Raw genomic sequence first — 24,765 nt, 5'->3', positions numbered from 1 at the left:
TATCAACATTTTTTGCGGCATACAGATCAACACCACATGCAACCAGGCAGGTCACCAGCAGAGATGTTATTTGGCCGTCCTGTCAGAACCAGGTTTGACCTGCTAAGACCGGATGCCCATGCTAAAGTATTCCAGAACCAAGAGCACATGATCTGTAGGGGGAAACAAACAGCATCAGGCCAACCAGAACACTGGCATCAGATGCAGAAGTGTGGGTAAGGGATTTCACAAGCCGTAAGAAATGGTTACCCGGGGTGGTGATCACCAGCACAAGTCCTCTCTCCTACAGAGTGGAGGTGGAAGGCCAGGTGCTTAGATGTCATGTGGACCACCTATTATTAAGAAGAGAGTCAGACAGATGCCACCTGCTCAAGGAAGACCAGCGGCAGAACCCTGAGGCCGACTTGGACACTGATGGCTATCGAGCTGAGCAGTCAACTCAGCCACCATATACAGAGCATGGGGACCAGGTACAACAACCACAAGCTGTCGGGGGGGATGGTGGAAGTGAAGCTGAGCAGCCACCTCAGCCGCCCAATACTGAGCCTGATGTTAGGGAGGAGGGAATAGGGTACGAGGGCCCTCGCCGTGCCTATAGGTCAAGGAAACCCCCTGAAAAACTTGATTTGTAGTTAGAGTGGCCAGAACTTGCTGGGGCACAATAATCCCTGTTCTGAGTCCACCAGAGCTGAGGCAGTCTACCCTCACTCTGAGTTAGCTGCTTTTATATTGTTCTTTCAGTGAATATGATGTTATTTGGTTAAACCCATGTTTAGTCATCTGTAAGTGTTCGTGGGAGTTTATTTCAAAGTAATGGTTATACTCAACGAGGGATAACCATGACCTAGATGAATGAGAACATTCACAGACATGTTGCGGAACAATTTGGGTCTGACACCCTTAAAATGGCGAGGGAATATGAAAGGATGGCTTGGAAGATTGCAGACTACAGAAACCACTTGCAATTCAATCTGAGATGCAGACAACACAGACTCATACCCACTAGCCTGCGCCTGTGTACCACAATGAAAGGACATAGAGCAGACAGAATCATAGAGAAGGCACAGAATCAACTCCTGAATGAAAGAGTGAGACAGGTCCATTTCACTATTGAAGGGCTGAAGGAGAAATCTGACCAACTACTCCAGCAAATAACATCCCACTTGCCTGGTGCAGTCTTGGAGAGGATCACTGATTTCACCAAGAAAGCCCAACTATCTCAACACCACAAAACCAAAGAAAGGCAGACAAGGAAGTTTCAAAACTTACAGCGACGAACCAACAACACTAGCCAAGCAGATATACTTACCTGGAGACAAAAGACAGAACATCCCACACAAAACGGAACGCAGGACAGATGGATCAAGAATTTGTCGGACAAGGTACTTTCCCAATCAGAGAAGGAGGTCTTAGCCAAAGGACTGAACATCGCCATGACACCCAAACAACTACCTATAGTTGACCTCATCACATCCACAGAATCAGCCATAAGGAAAAACAAGCTAACGGAAACCAAGGCGGAACAGCTTAGGTTAAAGGTATCAGCAGCTCTGTCCAATGCGAAACTCCCTCCTTCCAACCTAACCATGGAGGAAAGGAAAGCTGTGACAGCCCTGAGCTAGGACGAAAACATCACTATCTTTCCAGCAGATAAGGGGAGATACACGGTTATCCTTAACACAACAGACTACCACGCCAAGATCATGTCATTACTCAGCGACACCGACACCTATGAATCTCTGAGACGTGATCCTACTCGTGGTTACAAGAGGAGAATAATAGAGTCATAGCACAGTCATCCCATATGTTTCTGGGGTCTCCGAGAAACTCAGGGGAATTTTCAACAAACACCGCATCCCGGTATACTTCAAACCCAGCAACACACTCCGACAAAGACTGGTTCATCCCAAAGACCGTGTACCACACACCCGGAAAATCAATCTGGTGTATGCTGTACAATGCAATGAGGATTGCACTGACCTATACATAGGAGAAACCAAACAACCACTACACAAACGGATGGCCCAACACAGAAGGCCAAACTCCTCAGGACAAGACTCAGGAGTCTATCTACACCTAAAGGAGAAGACACACTCCTTCGAGGACAGCAACGTACACATTTTGGACAGGGAAGATAGATGGTTTGAAAGAGGGGTGAAGGAAGCCATCTATGTGAAACTGGAAAAACCATCCCTCAACAGAGGAGGAGGTCTGCGACACCACCTGTCTCCCACTTACAATGCCGTCCTTTCATCTCTACCCAGGAGACTCAAGAAGCCTAGCCTCCAAGAGCAGCAGTCGCTCACTAACGGCTCCAACCACTCTCATGACCACTGAATAATGAAGTCGAAACTAACACCCCCAACCACCGTCGCTGCTAAACAAATGCAAATCAATAGCTCCAATGGCGACGGGCGCGGCTGGACATCGGTACAAAAAAGTGCCACTCATATCTATGGCTCTGGTGGCGACGGGCGTTGGTAAACATCGGATCACAAAGAGCCACGCATATCAATAGCTCTGATAACGACTCTAAAGAGGGTAAATATCCGAGTTTCATCACCAGCCAGTCAGACTAGCTTGGTCTAGTCAGAAAGGCACGAACTGAGGAAGCCTCTTGGATGAGAGGCGAAACGTCTTCACGGATATATACCAAGTCCAGTTGCACTTGATTCAACTCCTTTGGATACTCAACGAGGGGTGGAGGGATGTTATATCTTGTAGTTAGTCCGCCGCCCACTAGAGGGGGCAGTAGAAGGGAGAAGTAAGAAAATACCATGTAAAAAATAGTCTGTGAATGTTCTCATGGATGGATGGATGAGAGGCGAAACGTCTTCACGGATATATAACAGTCCAGTTGCACTTGATTCAACTCCTTTGGATAACATGTAAAAAAGAGTGAGGAAAATAAACAGCTGATGTAGACAGTTACCGAGCAGTCGTGTCATTTCTGCTGTCTGATATGTGGATAAATAACACTAACTTAACTGAGGAAATAAAATCAAAACAAAATATGAATTCGTTTTGACTTTTTCAGAAACGTTTTCCAGCACTGTAAATCCTCCACAGTAGCTTTACTTCTAGATTTATCTTGGACGGAAAGGGTGAAGCAATTCCTTTGGACCTGATTGGTTAATTCTTGTCACATGACCTGCGGTGCGCTTGCTGCATTCGACAAAATGAAGATTTTTCCACCTCGGTGCGCCGCGAACGCCCCCCCCCCCAGAAAAAACAACAACAACAAACAAGAAACAAACAAGCAGTCGCACTGACTGCACGTCGCGACATGTCACTCTCGGTTTTGAGCACGCCTGTCACGCGACTCCATTGAAAATCGTGAATTTGTGCGCGTGAAAGACGCAACATGTGAACGGCCTTTTAAACTACTAATTTTAATGGCTTCTGAGTAGCGTAGCGGTCTATTCCGTTGCTTACCAACACAGCGATCGCCGGTTCGAGTCCCCGTGTTACCTCTGGCTTGGTCGGGTGTCCCTACAGACACATGGGAAGCCGAACGTGGGTGTGTGTCCTGGTCGCTGCACTAGCGCCTCCTCTGGTTGGTGGGGCCGCCTGTTCGGGGGCAAGGGGGAACTGGGGGAATAGTGTGGTGTGGTCGTCCCACACGCCACGTCCCCCTGGTGAAACTCCTCACTGTCAGGTGAAAAGAAGTGGCTGGTGACTCCACATGTATGGGAGGAGGCATGTGGTAGTCTGCAGCCCTCCCCGGATCAGCAGAGGGGGTGGAGCAGAGACTGGGACGGCTCGGAAGAGTGGGGTGATTGGCTCGATACAATTGGGAAGTAAAAGGGGGGAAATTTAAAAAAAAAAAAAACTACTCATTTTATTGTAGGCCCTGTGTTTTAAGGGGACAGTTCACCCCACAAAAAAATACATGTTTTCCTCTTATCTGTTGCGCTATTTATTCATCATTTTGGTGCGAGTAGGTGTAGTTTGGTCTAAGAAAATAGTTCCTACATGAAACTGCTCACAAAAAGGTATGTGGATTAACTTGAGTATTCCTGTCATGATTTCTGGAAAGAGACATTGCTCTTGAGATTTCCAAAGTATTTTGTTTTGTGTTGTTTTTTTGGTGCTTTGAACAACACAAGCTGAGTGCCATGCAGTTCCACTGTATTTGAGAGAAGGCAGACATCTTGGCCCGATATCGCCAAAACACGCCAAACCGATCTAGGTGGATAAATAGCACTACAGGTAAGAGGAAAAATGTGTATTTTTATTTTTATTTTTGGGTGAACTGCCCCTTTAAGAATAGAGCAACGGGTTTTCTAATGGCGTGGAGGCCATGACCATGCCATCATCGCTGCTGTAATGTTCAGGTTGTGGCATTTCACTGATGACGGAAATACTGGCACTTCAACTTTCTCTGCCCAACAAGACATGGGCGAAATGAGGACCATCAGCTGTTAGTAGAGGCTCTCTCCGTGTACAAATACAGCTAACTTGACTTGACTTGTCACTGAGAAGAGCTCAGAGCTGGAGCCAAACATTTATTTGCCTGGCTTCATTAGAACGAGTAGGACTTGTTGGTTGTGTTAAGTAAACACAACGTTCAAAGTTGGCCCCTCCCCTCTGGCTCAACGACACCAGAAGGACACGCCCCCTGACGTGGTTGCCAGAACTCATCCCAGTGTACAGGCCTACCCCGCGTCGGTCTTCACCACCGTCCTCTCCCTCAGTCCTCAGCAGCGGGTGAAAGCCAAGCCCAGGTCACTGTCGTTTAGGAACGAGTTTTGTCCGCCTGGCGTTTCGCCTCACTATATTTGCGTCTTTTCGGCGCCGTGTCCGCCATTGTCGTAGCTTCTTCTTGGATGCATGCTTACGATCCCAATCTGGCATCTGGTCGCTACGTTTTTATAGAGTCCCGCTCCCCACAGGTCAGAAACGTCCCGTACACAGCAACATAAGACAATACAGGCAGAGGACAGGGTCTCTGCAGGTACAGACACCACCACCACCACCACTCATGTCTAGTGGCTCATGTGTGATGACACAGGGATTCTTTTTGTACGAGTCTGCACTGATTTTCAGGAAACTCCTACTCGTTCTGTTTCAGATGTGTGTGTGGTTTGTATGAGCATGTGATGCATCGCAACTCATGTGTCTGCCTTACAGAAGCAGGGAGCCTGCTTGACATCTGGATCTTAGCTAAAATAGGACACAGGACTCATGGTACTCGGACTATTCCTTTGTTGAAGAACATCCATCCAAACGATCCTGTAAGAAAGACCTCGCATTGCTCAATATAACAGGCAGGAAGGGGCAGTCTGGGGCAACTACTGTGCCATCTCTTTACATGAGCCATATGCCATCTCACCTGCGTGTCTCTCACCCCTGCTGCAAGAGGCTCAAAGAGACCTTTGACTGGGTCGTTGGAGAGCAAAGTGAGCCATCAGAAGGGGACAGCGGTAAGGGACTGCCTCAATACTCAGTAGTGGTTCCTGGATTTCACAGGTGTCACAAGCAGATAACATCTGATGGGAAAGGTCACCGAATGCAACCCCAAAATCACTCTTGTCATTTGCACAAGTCAAACACATTTCACACCAGTGGAGGCAGACAAATCACATGACACAGCGGCTCTCGTGGCCCATCATTCATGGAAAGGCAGAGTGGGTGTAGTCTGTATGGTGCCGCTACACTGGGGCCAACTTGGTGTCGTTGCTCAAACCCTGTAGTCTTTTTTCCATGCGCGGCAGAGGGAAGGCTCAGGCCTGTTCACGCCACTCCCTCTCTCAGTTATCTGGGAATGTGCACACGTCCGCGTATCTGAGTGTGTGCACGTGTTTGCAGATGTCTGCATGTGAGCGTGTGTGTGTGTGTGTGTGTGTGTGTGTGTGTGTGTGTGTGTGTGTGTGTGTGTGTGTGTGTGTGTGTGTGTGTGTTGTCATGGATACCAGTGTTTTCCTATAAAAAGATAACGTGCCAGACCTGGCTCCTCTTCTTCTTCTTGCATAAAGTCTCGTTTGCCATGTGTTACAAATACGTTTCCATTTCAGTCTTGTCCTTGGAACTGACAGCTGGTCTGCAGACTGAAAGAACATCTGATGTGACGAGATGTGACGAGCTCGCGTGCAGATTCCTCGACACCACATTACAGCAGGTTATTTAAATGAAAGGAACAGGCATGATCGGATCACATCTCCATGCTCCAGTGGGAGCGGATAACGGAAAGGAGCTGGACTTCTCATTTGTCCTTAAATGGTAACATGTGGTCTTTGCACACAAGTATATGGCTCCACACTTCATGCTCCATGCAGCGCTGCTCGGGTCTGCACACCAGACTCAGTCACGGACTGAAGAGGTTTTCATGGCTTTATTGTGAGTGCATGAAGGCAAAACCCGATAACGTACCCGTTATCTGTGCTGGACACGCGCACAGAGTCCACAGTCCCACAGAGTGCCACACACATTTACACGATAATGTACTGTAGCCATTCCATCAGTTATCAATATACTATAATTATCAATATAATATGTAGCACGTAACAACGTTGCTACATTGTTTAACATTGTTAAAACACGCATGTTGTCCCACGCCCTGGAGAACCAATTCAATGCAGGTGTGTGAGAGAAGGTTCGATCAAGTCGAGATGTTCCATCATGCCTCTCTCTCCCTCTCTCTCTCGCTCTCTCCCTCTCTCTCTCGCTCTCTCTCTCTCTCTCTCTCTCTCTCTCTCTCTCTCTCTCTCTCTCTCTCTCTCTCTCTCTCTCTCTCTCTCTCGCTCTCTGTCTCGCTCCCTCTCTCTGTCTCTCTCTGTCTCTCTCTGTCTCTCTCTGTCTCTCTCTGTCTCTCTCTCTCTCTCTCTCTCTCTCTCTCTCTGTCTCTCTCTCTCTCTCTCTCTGTCTCGCTCCCTCTCTCTCTCTCTTTCTCTCTCTCACTCTCTCTCTCTCTCTCTCTCTCTCTCTCTCTCTCTCTCTCTCTCTCTCTCTCTCTCTCTCTCTCTCGCTCTCTGTCTCGCTCCCTCTCTCTGTCTCTCTCTGTCTCTCTCTCTCTCTCTCTCTCTCTCTCTCTCTCTCTCGCTCTCGCTCTCGCTCTCTCTCTCTCGCTCCCTCTCTCTCTCTCTGTCTCGCTCCCTCTCTGTCTCGCTCCCTCTCTCTCGCTCTCTCTCTCTGTCTCACTCCCTCGCTCTCTCTCTCTCTCTCTCTCTCTCTCTCTCTCTCTCTCTCTCTCTCTCTCTCTCTCTCTGTCTCGCTCCCTCTCTCTCTCTCTTGCTCGCTCTCTCTCTGTCTCGCTCCCTCTCTCGCTCTCTCTCTGTCTCGCTCCCTCTCTCTCTCTCTGTCTCGCTCCCTCCCTCTCTCTCTCTGTCTCGCTCTCTCTCTGTCTCTCTCTCTCTCTCTCTCTCTCTCTCTCTCTCTCTCTCTCTCTCTCTCTCTCTCTCTCTCTCTCTCTCTCTCTCTCTGTCTCGCTCCCTCTCTCTCTCTCTTGCTCGCTCTCTCTCTGTCTCGCTCCCTCTCTCGCTCTCTCTCTGTCTCGCTCCCTCCCTCTCTCTCTCTGTCTCGCTCTCTCTCTGTCTCGCTCCCTCTCTCTCTCTCGCTCTCTCTCTCTGTCTCGCTCCCTCTCTCTCTGTCTCGCTCCCTCCCTCTCTCTCTCTCTCTCTCTCTCTCTCTCGCTCTCTCTCTGTCTCGCTCTCTCTCTCTCTCTCTCTCTCGCTCCCTCTCTCTCCCCCCCCCTCTCTCTCTGTCTCTCATTGTCCATGAGTATGGGGTGTTTGCTGTGATTTTATGGCACAGTTTTGGGTTTGGAAGGATAGACCACTAATGATGACAACAACAGGCCAGCCAGAACAACACACATGCAGTGTTCAGGGAAGTAAAGCGTTTCACAACGAAGTCCTCACTCACTCAGTTTAAGAGCATCTATATTTGTGGGAGTTGGCACCCCAGCACTGTTAATGCAATTCAGAGTCCGAGCAGCACTTACTGGCTGGCGCCTGAGTCCGTGGTCGCCCGGCGCACTTCCTTTGGAGACGTCCAAAGCGTAACCGCGCTCCGGCCGCAGGTCTCCCCAGGCCAGACGCGCGGGGACGGAGGAGTCCCCGAGGCGGAGAGCGCTCAGCACCAGGCATTCCTGCCTCTGTTTCAGTAAGTCCAGCTCACACAGGCCGGCCAAGCTCGCCTCCAGCCGCTCCTTGTTCCGGCTGCGCTCCGCTTTCATTGGGGAAGAAAACGCACGGAACATGTTTCCAAAACCTTTTCGCTTTTCCACTTCTTGTGCTGACAGTTCGCGGCCCGCTTTTCTTCTTCTTCTTCTTCTTCTTCTCCAGCCCGAGAGGTGGCTAAAGCGTCTGTGTTGCAAGACTGCGTGGGACTGGTTTTATTGTTCTCCCGGTACCAAACAGCAGCGTCGTCGAGTCTTCATCTGCGAACCCTAAGCCCAACACTGTCGCAGCCATGCCCCGCGCCTCCTGCGCAGCACTCCTCTGCACAGCTCTCCTTCGCCGCGTTTTCTCGGGTCTATTGGTCACCCACATTCAGACTAGTTCATATTAATGAGACACCTCCTCCGAGTGGTTAAAGACTGATGGGGGGGGGGGGCGGTGTCTCAAAGTCCGTCACGCAAAATTCATGGTAAAAATGCATGGCCAATCGCCTCTTGCAAAGTGCTGAGGTACTTTGTTACAGCATGCTAAATATACTTAAAAGACACTTGATGGGCACTGACGCAGACTAGCAGTGGTTAAACGCGCCCCCTGGTGGCTCATAATGATGATGCTAATAAACTAATTATACGTAGCAAGTTTCAGAGGAGGACAAATGCTTTCCACAAAGTAATTGTAAAATAGCAAAGGGAAAAAAAGGTTTTCTTTCCAACCAAAGTCCACAGCAGCTGGTTTTAACGAGCGGTCCTGTCCTGTCCTGTCCTGTCCTGTGTGGGTGAAGGTGAAGGTGTACTAACCAGTACACTCCCAGCCCTGCTGTGCTGCTGCTGGGTTGGAATGGAAACGTGCCACGCATGGCCCGCTGTGGCGCGAGGCTGAATACGACTGAATGCAGTGGCGGATATAGAAAAGGTTGGGGCGGGGGGGGGGCACCCCCCCTGTTACAGTTGGCGTATTAGCAGTGCTTATGGCTTTGTTTGAATTTACTCACATTTTTAGTGGAAGTCGTTCTCAGAAAAGATGGTGGATAAATGTGCAGCCAGTGCTCTCGGGGCTTATGACAGTGAAGACCATCCCCGAAAAGATGCGTTGCAAACTTAAATGAATTAGTAGTTCAATAGTAAAACAAAGACATCGTTTTGTGGTGTGGAAATTAATGACTTGCCAGCTCCTACGCATGTTTATCAGTTTGACCAACAAAGAGGGACTATACAGGGACTTGAGTCAGACACAAGTAAACAAATGCCTCACATTTCAATTTTTTGTAGTCTTTTATTTTTCCCTTCATTTTCAGCTTACAGCTTTTGTGAAGCCCACATCAGTATAATCTTTTAAAGTCTTTTTTCTCTCCCCCAAAGCCACTGCCAGCGTGGTTTCAGGCCTGGCACTCAGATAAGCTGGAGCAAAACACAACATATGCACAATAATATCTGTACAAGTATTTCAGATTTGAATTCACAGATCAAAATATACAATGCTACACAACCATGTGGTTTGAATAATGGCAACAGTAAAATCTCTGCGTGTGCGTGTGTGCGTGTGTGTGTGTGCATTGTGTGTGTGTGTGTGTGCATTGTGTGTGTGTGTGTGTGTGTGTGTGTGTGTGTGTGTGTGTGTGTGTGTGTGTGTGTGTGTGGTTCTGGAGTGAATGTTAACAGTTGAGGCTGAGAGTGAATTCTTTGTGTTGCCATGGAGATATGACAAAATTAAAGGCTCCAGATCTGTTTTGTTTTATTTATTTCGTGATTGGGGAAAACGTTTTATGTTCTTGTGAGTGCTGATTATATCAGCTTGATCATATCCAGTTACCGCTTGGCCAAGATGCTTATTTAAAGCTGAAAATGGGCAAATTCAGATTACTGTTGAACTGTGTTGTTGTTGTTTTGAACAGCCACAAAAGTTTTGTCGCCTCATTGTGCACATGTATAGGCACATGTATAGGCACATGTATAGGCACGTTGCCACCAAATACACATTGCAAATAAGGTTGTAAATGCTAGACTGCATTCAGCTGTAGTGATAACTCATCAGTTTCAGGGCCGTCACTGTACACCCATGCATTAAAACATCTTGTTTATGCAAATGAAAGTAACGATGCTGCTTATCAGTAGCAGTTATAGCAGAGCCATGCGATCCCTACAGAGGAGCACTTCTCAAGTATTCACACACGCTGTGGTTTCATAGTATTATATAGTTTAGTTTAGTTTTTTTCAAAAACTTCTTCATCTCAGCATCGAATGAAATTTGGACCTGTTGTTTAGAAATGGCTTAGAAGGAAAACCGGATAATCTAGTAGCACCATAAAAGCCTTCGATCCTCTGGTTTAGACCGAGGCCTGGAGGTCATAGCGTAGTGCCCACAGGGACAATGTCACAAATGAAACTACCTTGTTGCATTGTACTGTACATCCTAATGCACACATATCGTCTGTCTTTAGGCTCTCTTTCGCACACATTACTAAACCTATACCGGTCTGTAAGCACGAGCTGTTTGAATTTCTCAACAAGTGGCCTTCTGTTTCCTGACTCTGTGCATAGCTGTAGTCCACTGACTTCCAGGTTCTACTGCAGCGGTCACACCAGTTTGCTGCTTATTGGCGTGTGCTATTGACAATGGCATATTTTTCGCAATGCCTGCAAGATTTACCATGGATAAATGTCAACGACATGCACACAACTGTCCACACACTTTCACCTGCACCTACCAGAAAACTTTCACCTGCACCTACCAGCAAACTTTCACCTGCACCTACCAGCAAACTTTCACCTGCACCTACCAGCAAATGGGTGAAAAATTTCAAGTTGTACATATCAAGTTACGTCCACAATTATGAGGATGAGCGGACAGACGGATGGACGGACAGAATTGTGGACGTAACTTGATATGTACAACTTGGAACTTTTCACCCGTTTGCTGGTAGGTGCAGGTGAAGGTTTGCTGGTAGGTCCAGGTGAAGGTTTGCTGGTAGGTGCAGGTGAAAGTGTGTGGACAGTTGTGTGCATGTCATTGACATTTATCCATAGTATATTCTTGCAGGCATCGTGAAAAATATGCCATTGTCAATAGCACACGCCAACAAACAGGAAACTGGTGTGACCGCTGCAGCAGAACCTGGAAGTCAGTGGATTACAGCTATGCACAGAGCCCATTTCGAGCCCGTGGCAGCAGGCAGAACAAGAGAACCAGCAACAAATTATCCGCTCAGAGTCGATACACAATTGGATAACCCAAATCAGTAGTTTCACAAGTCAGAATCCATAGCTATGCTAACCCAGCGAGTCCACCATGCATCACATCAGCACATGACTGACACTTCTTGGGAGACAGATGTGGATAACACTCGTCTTTCAAATGCGGCTTTTTTCATCTGATCAAACCTGGAGACAGAATTGGGCAGATTCACCCAAACAGTCAAAAATCAGTATCCGCTGGCAGTCATCCAGCGACCCATGACAACATGCCATGCCGAATGCTTTTTCATTGTCTTTTGTTTGTAATTGTTGTTTCCCCCCTCACACTAAGCTACATTTATTTTTTCCAGCTTCAAGCAAATGTAAAACAGGAAAGTTCACAGTTTTTCAAATACATGATCAGAGTATGAGCAGCTCTTTGTAAAGTTGGCTTCCGGTCGCTGTCCGAGGCATGCAATCACCAAACCAGAACACATTGCACTTATCGATACGGGACATCGGTCTTCAACAGAACCCACGCAACATCAGTGTTTTGGAGGAAACATATCTCTAAAAGGGTCAGCGCCTCAACAACTGTGCAAAACTGCTGTTTGTTTTTGTTTTTTCAGTTACCACCCAAAGCTTGTTGACAAGCTTGTTAAAATACCTTTTTCTCCCCAATTGTACCCGGCCAATTACCCCACTCTTCCGAGCCGTCCCGGTCGCTGCTCCACCCCCTCTGCTGATCCGGGAGGGCTGCAGACTACCACATGCCTCCTCCCATACATGTGGAGTCACCAGCTGCTTCTTTTCACCTGACAGTGAGGAATTTCACCAGGGGGACGTAGCACGTGGGAGGATCACGCCATTCCCCCCAGTTCCCCCTCCCCCCTGAACAGGCGCCCTGACTGACCAGAGGAGGCGCTAGTGCAGCAACCAGGACACATACATCCGGCTTCCCACCCACAGACACGGCCAATTGTGTCTGTAGGGATGCCTGACCAAGCCGGAAGTAACACAGGGATTCGAACCGGCGATCTCTGTGTTGGCAGGCAATGGAATGGACCGCTATGCCACCCGGATGCCCGTAAAATACATTTTCAATAGTTGGACTTGGTTCCTGTGACACGAAACATGCGTGGTGTAAAGTGTACTGCTGGGTCCAGTTTGGTGAGACTGGATTTCTGCAGCGCGGTGACGACATGCTGTTCCGCTGATCCTGCACAGTAAAGGTACAATTTGTAAAAGTTAACTGGTATCCCTAAGACTAGAAAGTAGTGCTGGAAGTCTGTGAGTGATGTCATCAGCAGTACTGGAGTTGGGTGATTGACAGGTGATGACAGGCTTATCTGGGGCACAGACTAAGGTTGTCTGATTCAGATGTGCACTATTTTCTGGTCCACAGTATTCTCACCATTGCAATGCAGCGAAACTTGTGCGGGTGTAAATGCTAAAACAAACACTGTGCAGGTTCAGTTTGACAAGGCTGCTAAACAACACCTTCAGACTCTCCACTTCTACGACAGACAACATTTTAACCATCACAAAGCAGAACATATGTGAACGACAGTTGAAGAACAAATGGCAGAAGGATAAGAAATATTGGACTTGATTGCATCTGTTATTTACTTTGGGGCCAAGCTGCTGGCCTACAGTACAGTCAGCTCAACACACGACATGCTGTACATACACACTTGACAGCCACACATGAATTGATACAACACAGAAGTGGCTTAAATAAGGGTTGAATATGCATCCAAGATAGGATAAAGATGTGACATGAGTCTAAACACTTTGTACATGGGAACAATATTGTGGTTGGTTGAAAACAGACCGTTTCTTTTTTTCCCTTGGCAACACATGAGGAACCCTACATACCGCCCCTACATTCTCACTGCTGCAGATCAAGTTTTCCTTTTCAACACGTTACTAAACCCAAAGGGCAGAGCAGCGCTCTGGCCACATACGTTACTACACAGCACAGAAAACATAAAGATAAAATACAACAGAGACAACATAATGGCATCAGCACTCAGGGAGACCAGCCCCGATTGGCCAAATATGCCTGGTAAAAAGTAGCCCTGACTGCCATGTACCTCTGGAAAATACCATTTTACATGAAATACTTGATATCACACACACACACACACACACACACACACACACACACACACACACACACACACACACACACACACACACACACACACACACACCTACATATCCTGCTATACTGTCGTTCCTGACGGTTGTGTTCCACAGATGATGAGGTGAATCCTGCAGCTGGGTGTGGGGTGTCTGCAGCAGGGTGTGGGGTGTCTGCAGCAGGGTGTGGGTGTCTGCAGCAGGGTGTGGGGTGTCTGCAGCAGGGTGTGGGGTGTCTGCAGCTGGGTGTGGGGTGTCTGCAGCAGGGTGTGGGGTGTCTGCAGCTGGGTGTGGGGTGTCTGCAGCAGGGTGTGGGGTGTCTGCAGCTGGGTGTGGGGTGTCTGCAGCAGGGTGTGGGGTGTCTGCAGCAGGGTGTGGGGTGTCTGCAGCTGGGCGTGGGGTGTCTGCAGCTGGGCGTGTGGTGTCTGCAGCAGGGTGTGGGGTGTCTGCAGCTGGGCGTGGGGTGTCTGCAGCAGGGTGTGGGGTGTTTGCAGCTGGGTGTGGGGTGTCTGCAGCTGGGTGTGGAGTGTCTGCAGCTGGGCGTGTGGTGTCTGCAGCTGGGTGTGGAGTGTCTGCAGCTGGGTGTGGGGTGTCTACAGTCTGTCAGCATTGTTTCCAGTCTGAAGGCAGGACAACAAACTGACTAAACTGCAGCTCCTCAGATCCACACAGGTGCTCCTGAAACTTGTTCTTCTACCGTCCTTTAAATCATGATTTGTACTAGTCTGCTCTTTAGGGAATTAATGCGCATAATGTTCCAATAGAGATTTTATTTAAAAAATAAATAATTTAAAAGTAATACACTGCATGCTCGAGTCAGTTTTTGATCTTTGATACTATTTGTGGCAAATAATAATAATGATAATGATAATAATAATAAATCTTTTCAGCACAACATTCTTTGAGTGTGGAGCTGGGACAGTTGGAGGAATATATCAGGAATTAAGCCAAAGGCCAGCCCTGTCAATGATTTTCTTCTTTCTGGATTGGCTGAGCACCCAAGCCCAGTGGTTGTGCATCTTAGAGAGAAATGCCCTTTTACACTCTCCACAAATAAATCCTCTGTCTTCACATGAGCTGCCTGTAACAGGCCATTTGTTTCATCCTGGTCCCCGGGCTGCAGAAGAGGGGCTAAATATTGCACATCATGTCTTTGTCGTGGGATTATTGATCAGTGGTATTGATTCCCGTCTTCCTCTTTATCAGAGTTGTAGTCCCTGAGGCTTACGCCTTTCTGGAGGTTGAGCAGGGAGTCCTTCATCTGGGGAACGACAGTAGGGAAACGGGTTAGCCATGGTGTGGTGTGACAGTTTCAGATATTGCCTTCTTAAACAGCATGACTAACATCCCTGTGTGAAGGAAACTGCATGTGTTAGTAGGGCTCCTCTGACAGCCTGACTGACTATGCTACAGGAGATGTCTGGGGATTGTACAATATAAGGTGGCAATTTTCTCAACAAACAGAGGTATGTTGTTTCCTTTGCCAAGGAATGAAGAGAATGATGCTAGTAAAAACAAAATGTCACCAAAGCACTGACACCTGTTCTTGGGTAAGTGTTGTCAAGCTGCTGGTTTATATTATAAGCATAGAGGAGCTATAGTACGCATGTAATGGCCATTACAAGAAGTAAACACCATGTTATATTAAGCGGTGAGCAACCACATGGCACCAGAGCAGCTTCAGTACATACAAATGATTCTGGATCTCTGTTGGAGGAATTAAACTAGTCCCGCGAAACCAGACTTAATCTCACGAGTTTAGCCCAGTTCTCTACCAGATATTTGTCTCGAAAGGATCCATTGAGAATTGATTATGCCTAACAGCTTGAAGCTGGACCAATCGGCAAACTACGGGGAGCAGTTTAGATCAGGGGTTCTCAGCCTTTTGTAACTCAGGCCCACTTGGGTGTGTGTCAAGACAGTCAGGGCCCACATACTGAAATAAATGTAAAACCTTATAAATAAATAAATAAAAAAGGGGTATCCTGACCTGTAAACAATTGCTATGTCACTGTCAGCTACAATGACTGAATTACATATTCTACTTGCCCTCAGTGAGATACTTGGGGTTGCTTCTGAGAAATGATCAGATCAAGCCAGGGTGGGGTGGGTGAGAGGCTGATTCGCAGAGTAGCATTCAAAGTTACTTGCAGTCTGTCCCTAGCCTTGGATTTTGTGGCAGTCACAATGGAAAACCCTGACTCACACAGGTATGTGGTGGTGAAAGGCAACAGAAGTGTGATTGCCCGTTGTGACAGAGAGGGATATTCACTGGCAGCCAATATCCAGAATGAAGCAAGGTCAACTTGTGTGAGTTGACCTTCAGGGCTGGTGTCAGCTGATAGTTCCAGCAGCTGGTTTTCCAACACAGTGGGTAGGGCCATGTCTTCAGATGCAGGATCCACTGAGAACGGGTCTAAAACCCAAAGACTTCCATTCTGGGGGTCTTCTGGGAAGTAATCTGAAAAGTTATTTGACAACTGAGTTAAATGCTGGATGACAACACTGGCAATGTTAACAGGAGGAGAACCTTCCAAAGTTTCACTCAGGAGTGGGAACATATCCATTCGTCCCTCTTTGACTCTCCTGCTCCAAAGGATGAGTTTTTTCTTGAACCCCTCAATTTTGTCTGAAACCAAAAACACGGTGCTGTTTCTTCCTTGCATTGACATATTCAGCTGATCCAACTGATCAGATATGTCTGATAAATAGGATAGTTTTGCTCAAAAGTCATCATCGATGCAATGCTCTGTCAGAGGGGTCTGCTTCTCATCAAGAAATGCATGCACTTCTTTCCTCAGTTCAAACAGGTGATTAAGCATGTGTCCTCTTGAAAGCCACCTTACTTCACTGTGATACTATTGCTCTTTTGTGTTTTTATTCAGAAAGTCAAACCGGAACTACAAGCAGACACTAGAGGACAGTACAGCGCATTAGCGACACCCATTGTCAAATTACTGTATTACAACACTCCCACTGAATTTTACAATGGCATTAAGGCACTTCACACTAAATTATATTACTAAGAGCCGTGCTCTCCTTCACAAATAATGTCAAGATAATAAATCTTTAAACTGAAAAAACTTGCAAGATTCCTTTTCTCACTCCTTTTACCTTGCTTACAGCTTTCTTACCATTTTCAACAGAAAATCAGTGCCTATTACAGTAAACAGAATTACATAGGGAAAAGCCCAATCTCTCTCCTAAGATATTCAAACTTCTGTTTAGTCAGTGGCTTGGTCAAGATATCTGCCTTCATGTCATTTGTTGGGCAATATTGCAGTTCTATTTGCCCATTCTGCACACGTTCACGGATGTAGTGGTAGCGAATGTCTGTGTGTTTAGTCCTTGAGTGATCCACTGGATTCTTCGTGATTGCAATGGCTCCTTGGTTGTCCTCCAGGATCACTTTGGGTGTAGCATCCATTCCAAGATCATTCAGTAATCGTCTCAGCCAGGTACCCTCTTGAGCAGCTTGACTGAGTGCGACGTACTCGGCTTCTGCTGTTGAAAGTGCAACTGTTGCCTGTTTCTTGCTGAGCCAGCTCACTGCTCCTCCACTCAGTAAGAATATGTTGCCGGTTGTTGAGTGGCGGTCATCCTGATCACCGGCCCAGTCAGCATCTGAGAAGCCGATCAAAGTTCCAGACTCTGCCCGCTCATACTTGAGAGCAAGGTTCACTGTACCTTTCAAGTATCGAAGTATTCTCTTCACAGCAGTCAGATGTGCAGCATCTGGATTTGCATTGAACTTTGACACAGCACTCAGTGCTTGAGCTATGTCTGGGCGTGTGGCCATCGCAGCATACAGCAGACTTCCTACCATGGACTGATAGGTACTTTGGTTCACAGGCTTACTGACACCATCACTTTTTTTTCAATTTGACGTTGACGTCAGCAGGAGTTGCAACAGGATTTGCATTATCCATCCCATATTGCTGAAGAATGGCTTCAATGTAATGCTTCTGATGAAGTAAGACACAGTTCTTTTCTTTGTCTTGGACAACAGAGATGCCCAGGATATAGGACAGCTCACCCATGTCCTTCATCTTGTAGCGCTTCTTGAGAGCCATTTTCAACTCGTTCATGCTTGCAATCGACTCCGTAATCAGAATCAGATCATTCACATAAACAGCGAGTATCTCAAGCTCTTGTCTTGATCTCACAAAAACACAGGGGTCTGATGTGCTCTGTTTAAATCCAATTTCCATCATGAACTCCATGAAAGCCTTGCTCCAGCAGCAAGGAGACTGCTTCAGTCCATAGATTGATTTCTTCAGTTTACACACCAGGTGTTCCTGCCCTGGTTTGATGTATCCCTCTGGTTGCTCCATGTAGATTTCTTCTTCCAGGTGTCCATTAAGGAATGCAGTTACTAATTGTTCTGGATGGCAAAGGACCGTCATGTACGAACTGAGCTGAATCGTACAACGGGTGAAAAAGTTTCATCAGAGTCAGCACCATACAACTGTGAGTAGCCCTTGGCGATGAGTCTGCACTTGTATCTCTCCACTCGTCCATCACTATGATGCTTGACTTTGAACACCCATCTTGATCCTATGGCCTTTCTATCCCTTGGTAAATCCATTAAGTCCCACATGTCATTTTCCAGCAGACTCATATTCCAAGTCAGCCGCCTCCTGCCATTCCTTTGCATTAGTACTCATCATTGCTTCTTTCAGTGTGCTTGGCTCTATGACACGACACACACTGGCATAATGATCAACAGTCACTATATCATCAAACTCATCATATCCATATCTCCTTGGAGCCCTTCTGATTCTGCCACCTTCTCTAGCAGCTTCATCCACAGTGACCTCGTCATCTGGTGTTCCACTCTCATCTGTGTTCATGGTTACCTCGTTCTCTGAGCAGGTCACTTCCACTTCCTGTTTCCAGTCGAAGTCTGATTCATCAAAGATGACATCACGACGAATTAGAATCCTCCTTTTCTCTTCATCAAACAGGTGATAGCCTTTGGCATTGTTTGCATATCCCATGAAACGAAGCTTCACAGCCTTCTTGTCCAGTTTTCTTCTCTCTATGTCTGGGATATGTGCATAAGCAACACAGCCAAACACTCTCATGTGACTCATGTCCGGCTTTTTGCCACACCATCTCTCGTAGGGTGTCTCTTGCTTCAGGACAGATGTGGGCAGCCTGTTCTGTATGTAAGCTGCGGTTGCCACAGCCTCTGCCCAGTACATCTTTGGCAACTTAGCATGAGACAGCATACTTCTAGCTGCTTCAGTTAATGTCCTATTTTTTTCTTTCTGCAACACCATTTTGCTGTGGTGAGTGAGGTACAGTCATCTCATGGTGGATACCTTGAGCCTTCAAATATTCTTGAAACTCCTTTGATGTGTACTCACCACCATTGTCTGTTCTCAGTCTCGTGATGTTCTGCCCACACATTGGAGAATGTTTTCTCAAATTCCTTGAATTTGCTAAGGACTTCACTCTTCTGTTTCAGAAAGTATACCTTGCAGCATCTAGAGTAATCATCGATAAAAGTCACAAAAAATTTTGCTCCACCTATAGATTCAGTCTGCATGGGACCACAGACGTCACCATGGATCAGCTGCAACTTGCATTTGGAACAGATTTCTCCAACTGGCTTGTATGGCTTTCTAGACAGCTTGCCTTCCACACATCCTTCACAGAAAGGAACCTCTTTCTCTGCAGAGAAGTTCACTCCGTTCACCAGATCGTTTAGTTCCTTCAGCTTGGTGGTGTGACACAGGCGCTGGTGCCACAGGCTGGCTGCTACTGATGCACTTGATGCACCATGACAGACAGATGAACTTCCTTCAATGTCCAGCTGATACAGCCCGTCAGATCTTTGTGTTCCCATTCCTTGAAGAGTTCCATCTTTCCCATGTATGTATCGGCGAGGCTTCTTGAACTGCACCGTATTTCCTTTTCTGGCAGCAGCTCCCACTGAGAATAGATTCCCAGATAGCTTTGGAACATACAGCACGTCATACATTGTGACATTTTTTACATCACTTACTTTGAAAGTCATTCTCATTTTGACATTCCCAGTCCTAGGGCGTCAACCACCCTGCCGTCACCGAGTTTCACAGACTGTGCTTTTGAGAATTGCTGGTAGTCTTGAAGAATTTCTTTATCACGTCATGTGCTTTGATGCTCCCGAATCAATCAACCATTCGACCTGTTGTGGCCTCTCAGTCGGGTTTGCCTCTTTAGTGACAAAGGCACTTTCAGACGAATCTTCTGCATCTTCACATATCATGCTTTTGGCCTTGTGGGTTTTCTTTTTCTTTTTCCAACTTGGGCAGTCGCGCTTTATATGTCCTTCTTTCCGACATTTGTAACATCTCCTCATGCTTGGTCTTTCAGCTCCCACTGCCTTGGAGTTAGCCTGCATATCTCCACGAAATTGTGATGACATGACTGATGCACCACCTGACATAGCACCACTGGAGTTATCATTAGCATTCACTCGCTTTTGTTCTTCATTTATTAATGCTTGCTGAACAAACTGCAGTGTCAATTGTCAAACTTTGTTTCTAGCGCAGTGACAATTGTAGCATAGCTTGGTGGCAAACTGCCCAAGAGTGTTATAATGTGGTCTTCCTCTTCAATCACAGAACCTATTGCTCCTAGCTGATCAGTCAGTTCCTTCATTCGTTTTAAATGTTAATTTAAACTTTCTCTTCCCTTCATTTCACATCTGAAATATTTTTTTCTTCAGGAACAGTTTATTTGCCAAAGTATCTCTCTCAAAATGTCCTTGCAGCGTGTTCCACGCCTCTTTTGGAGTCTGACAGCTTGTTATCAGGTAAAACTGGGGCGTACTTACACTGAGCACTAACACAGAGAACGCCTTCTCTCTCCGTCTCTTGAATTCAGCTTGTGCACGTGCATTAGCACTATCTGCGGCTAGGACATCCGTCTCCATTAGCAGGCCCCATAGTCCTTTCGCTTTCAGCCAGTGTTCCATCTGAAATGTCCACGTTGTCCAGTTCTCTGGTCCGCTGAGCTTGTCAATAAACAGCTTATCTTCCATTGTGAATTCCACAACACCGTTGATCTCACACAAAACTCCATGTAAAACAGCCTTTTAGTGACGCTCTGGGCCCATAACCTACTGCTCTTTCGCGTGTTTATTCAGAAAGTCAAACCGGAAGTACAAGCAGACATTAGAGGACAGTACAGCGCATTAGCGACACCCATTGTCAAATTACTGTATTATAACAGATACACGAGCTGCACATGATCTGCATCCATTCCCTCACGCAGCAGCAAAACATCTCGAGCTGACTGCGTTTTTTTTAACAGACAGTTTTCACAGCCACATTCATGACGTCATGAGCTCGAGTGACGTCTTCTTCGTTGCCAGATTTTCCCGATATCAGAAACAATGCGTCCAGTTCGCCTCCGGTGCCCTCTTCTGGATTTGCTTGACAACACCACGATGTATTCCTGTCATCGATGCAGCGCCGTCCGCGCAGACACCGATACAAGTCTCCAATCTAGTCCTTTTTCAGTGAAGTAATTATCAAGGCAGCGGAAGCATTTGTCTGCCGTGCTTCTGGTGGGAAGCTCTTTGCAAAAAAGTAGATCTTCGTGAAAATTACCTTCCCAGGTATATCTCACAAAAACCAGCAATAAAGTCGCGTTGCTAACGTGGACTCGCTGTATGGCAGAATGTGGGCGCGCCTTTATTGTCCCCAGAAGCTGGCTTCGATGTCATCGCCCCTATCAGCAGTTCTCCTACTCACTGTGTGGGTCGACAGCGGCACGGTCTGGGTTTCCGTGGCCGCTGCCTCCCCAGTAACTCTAGGCACATGTCCACGGCGCTAGGCCGGACGAGATCCTCTGTTACTGTAGATGCTTTCCTGCTACACGAGCAGCCACCAGGGAACTCGCTTCCACAACAGCTTTTGGTTGCGTTGTTAGCGCACTTGCGGCTTCCTGTTGTGCTTGAAGCCCGTCTCGCTTCCTCTGGAAGTATTCTTTTGGTTGTCCAACACGTCCAGGGTGATGGTGTTAAGTGTCTCTGCAGCTTTGATGGTTTTCATGATTCATTTGAGAGGACTTCACCACATCCGACATATTGTGCTTTCGGCTGCGTCACTACCTGCCATTGTGAATCCAAACTTAATGTATTCAGGGTCGTAATTTCTGACCACACGCTTCGGTATCTTAGCTGTTGCACAAGTCTCGCCTCCCTCCATCACCTTTTCTCTTTAGAAACCGATCCCTCGTTTTACTGTAGTCGAAACAAAGTATAAATGCTCGCTTGCGCTCTCCTTCACACACCGGAACTAACAGCGACAAAACGTTTGTCTCTAACTGATGACGTTTGAGCCATGTGCAGTTATTTTCATTATTTATTAATCTAAAAAAGGTTGTGTATTTTAATTTAAAATATATATATATATTAACACTAATCCCTGGGCCATTTAGGTATTGTGTAATTAGACGTGAACTCACTACTTGACAGACAAATATTTTCATTCTGGCTAACTATTTGGCCAGTACCTCGGCGGCCCACTGGGTGGTGCTCTGTGCGGCCCACCGGTTGAGAATGGCTGGTTTAGATGATGACATCAACGAGCAGCAATGAGTATTTTGAAAATGACAACAATGGCTGTGCTAGGAGATGTTAGCATCAGTGCTGCTATAGAATTAATTCTATTGTTTTGTTTAAGACATTTGACATTTGAGCTGAATGTCTTACCAACCACATCTGCTGGGTCAGATCATTTTCTCATCAAATTTGAAGCTTTATTGGCCTGTCCAGTTAATGTCAGCACAGACGTAATTGCCCCTCGCCATATTGGTCCCACTGCTGTAGCTGCATTTGGCCAGCAGCTGCCTGAAGTCTTGGCTCCTTTCACTGTGGTAACTGACTCTGTTGAACATTTCACTAGTGACTTAAATGTGGCCCTCTCTAGTCTCCTCGATTAGACAGGTTAAATTGTAATTTCGGTGTCTCTGGCTTAGCTCCCTCTTGACTTAAGCCCTACTTATCTGGAAGAACTCACACTCTCTGTCCCTCACTTTATGGCAGGCAGCAACATAGACTGCTGCTAACTTACACTCACTGTGCCTCACTTTATGGCAGGCAGCAATATAGACTGCTGAGAACTTACACTCTCTGTCCCTCACTTTATGGCAGGCAGCAACATAGACTGCTGCTAACTTACACTCACTGTGCCTCACTTTATGGCAGGCAGCAATATAGACTGCTGAGAACTTACACTCTGTCCCTCACTTTATGGCATGCAGCAACATAGACTGCTGAGAACTTACACTCTCTGTCCCTCACTTTATGGCAGGCAGCAATATAGACTGCTGAGAACTTACATTCTCTGTCCCTCACTTTATGGCATGCAGCAACATAGACTGCTGCTAACTTACACTCACTGCCCCTCACTTTATGGCAGACAGGAACATAGACTGCTGCTAACTTACACTCACTATCCCTTACTTTATGGCAGGCAGGAACATAGACTGCTGCTAACCTACACTCACTGTCCCTCACTTTATGGCAGGCAGGAACATAGACTGCTGCTAACTTACACTCACTGTCCCTCACTTTATGGCAGGCAGCAACATAGACTGCTGCTAACTTACACTCACTGTCCCTCATTTTATGGCAGGCAGGAACATAGACTGCTGAGAACTTACATTCTCTGTCCCTCACTTTATGGCAGGCAGCAACATAGACAGCTGCAAACACACACTCACTGTGCCTCACTTTATGGCAGGCAGGAACATAGACTGCTGCTAACTTACACTCACTGTCCCTCACTTTATAGCAGGCAGCAACATAGACTCCTGCTAACGTACAGCTCTTTGGGTCTTCCTCTAGTAGGACTGGTAGTTTCTCTTCCTCTGGTAGGTTTAGAAAACCTTTTGTTATTAGTTGGAATTATTTAAAATGTGCTTCTCTAACATGTTTATATTTTCCACCACGTGTGGTGAGGAAGTGTAGCTCTGTTTCAGGCTCACTGAGGCTGCAGTGATGATGATGAGGATGAGGATGATGTTGATGAGGGTGCAGTGACAGCACAGCCTTTGCTCTGCAGGGGGCAGGTCTTCCTGTGTCTCCCCTTTTCAATAGCGAGGCTGTGCTCACTCAGTCTGGACACAGTCCGGGTTGTTGTTAGGTGGTGATCAGTCTCCATGCTCACATCATCTGCTGTGGTGGACTGTCCATGTGGAGACAGACAGCACTGCATGTTGCTCTGTGTTTGTTTGTGTTACAGTGTGTGGTGTAGTTTTGTTTTAACTGTTTGGTCATGTGATTGAGTCTGATTGGTGATGTGTTGTGTTCCTGAGGTGTGTTAATAGAGCAGGTTTGTGCTCTCAGCCTCAGGACCAGTTGGGTAAGGGGGTTCCTATTACTATTCAGCTCCTGGCATTGCAGGGCTTGGTGATGGTACAAGATGGGGTCGCTTAGTTTGACATGTGTCCAAAAGTTAACTGCTCTTGTTTGTATGTGTAGTGTTAGTGGGTACTGGCCTAATTCTGCCCTGCATGCAGTGTTTGTAGCTTTCCTCTGGACATGACATGACATGATGTTACAGTCATTTAGCCGACACTTTTATCCAAAGCGACTTACAATAAGAGCATCATTTAACGTAGGAGATCAGGAGAACTACTAGTCATCAGAGGTCATAAGTGCATCTAAACAAGCATCTAAGAGCAAAACCAGTGCTGAAGTAAAAGTGCAAGAAAGAGTTGTGTTTTTTTAAATGAGTGAATACAATAAGTGCTAAGAACAAGTCACAGGGTGTAGGACATGTAGGAGGATCTTACAGAACTCTGCATGCAGGGTCTCAGTGGGGTGTTTGTCCCATTGAGTAAAGTCTTGTTTTGTAAGTGGACCCCACACCTCACTGCCATAGAGTGCAACTGGTTCAATAACACACACAATTAATTTGAACCAAATTCTAACTGGTATTTCTGTTTGTATATTTATTTTTTCATGATGTAGAAGGCCCGGCGTGCTCTCCCTGTCATCTCATGAACCACTTCATCAAAATGTCCAGCTGGATTTAGTTTTACTCCTAGACAGGTGCAGTGTGTGCAGGACTCTACATGTTTTGTACCAGTTGAGAATTTAGGTAGAATGTCCTGAGAGCTGGATCTTTTCTGGAATATCATTATTTTGGTCTTTTTGGGGTTTACTGTCAGGGCCCAGGTCTGACAGTAATGTTCTAGCAGATCCAGGCTCTGCTGTAGGCCATCTGCTGTGGGGGACAGCAGAACCAGCTCATCTGCAAAGAGTAGGCATTTCACCTCCTGGTTGTGGAGACTTACCCCGGGGACAGAGGACTTTTCTAGTATAG

General features: G+C 46.7%; 2 protein-coding genes across 2 annotated transcripts in view; both read right to left on the bottom strand.

Annotated features, from left to right (window-relative positions):
- Positions 1–8,476, bottom strand: part of LOC130116857 (dapper homolog 3-like) — a 65,431-nt gene extending 56,955 nt beyond the window's left edge. The window contains exon 1 of the mRNA XM_056284936.1: positions 7,943–8,476. Coding sequence (XP_056140911.1) covers positions 7,943–8,200 — 258 coding nt within the window. The 5' untranslated portion in view covers positions 8,201–8,476. The remainder of the gene's footprint in view (positions 1–7,942) is intronic.
- Positions 8,477–14,606: 6,130 nt separating this feature from the next.
- The window catches only part of LOC130117027 (protein Aster-B-like), a 95,538-nt gene continuing 85,379 nt past the window's right edge, over positions 14,607–24,765 (bottom strand). The window contains exon 21 of the mRNA XM_056285163.1: positions 14,607–14,696. Within this exon, the coding sequence (XP_056141138.1) occupies positions 14,607–14,696 (90 nt within the window). The remainder of the gene's footprint in view (positions 14,697–24,765) is intronic.

This window comes from Lampris incognitus, chromosome 8, assembly GCF_029633865.1.
Source record: "Lampris incognitus isolate fLamInc1 chromosome 8, fLamInc1.hap2, whole genome shotgun sequence".
In the NCBI taxonomy this organism is placed as follows: Eukaryota; Metazoa; Chordata; class Actinopteri; order Lampriformes; family Lampridae; genus Lampris; species Lampris incognitus.
This window is presented reverse-complemented; position numbering and strand designations above follow the sequence as displayed.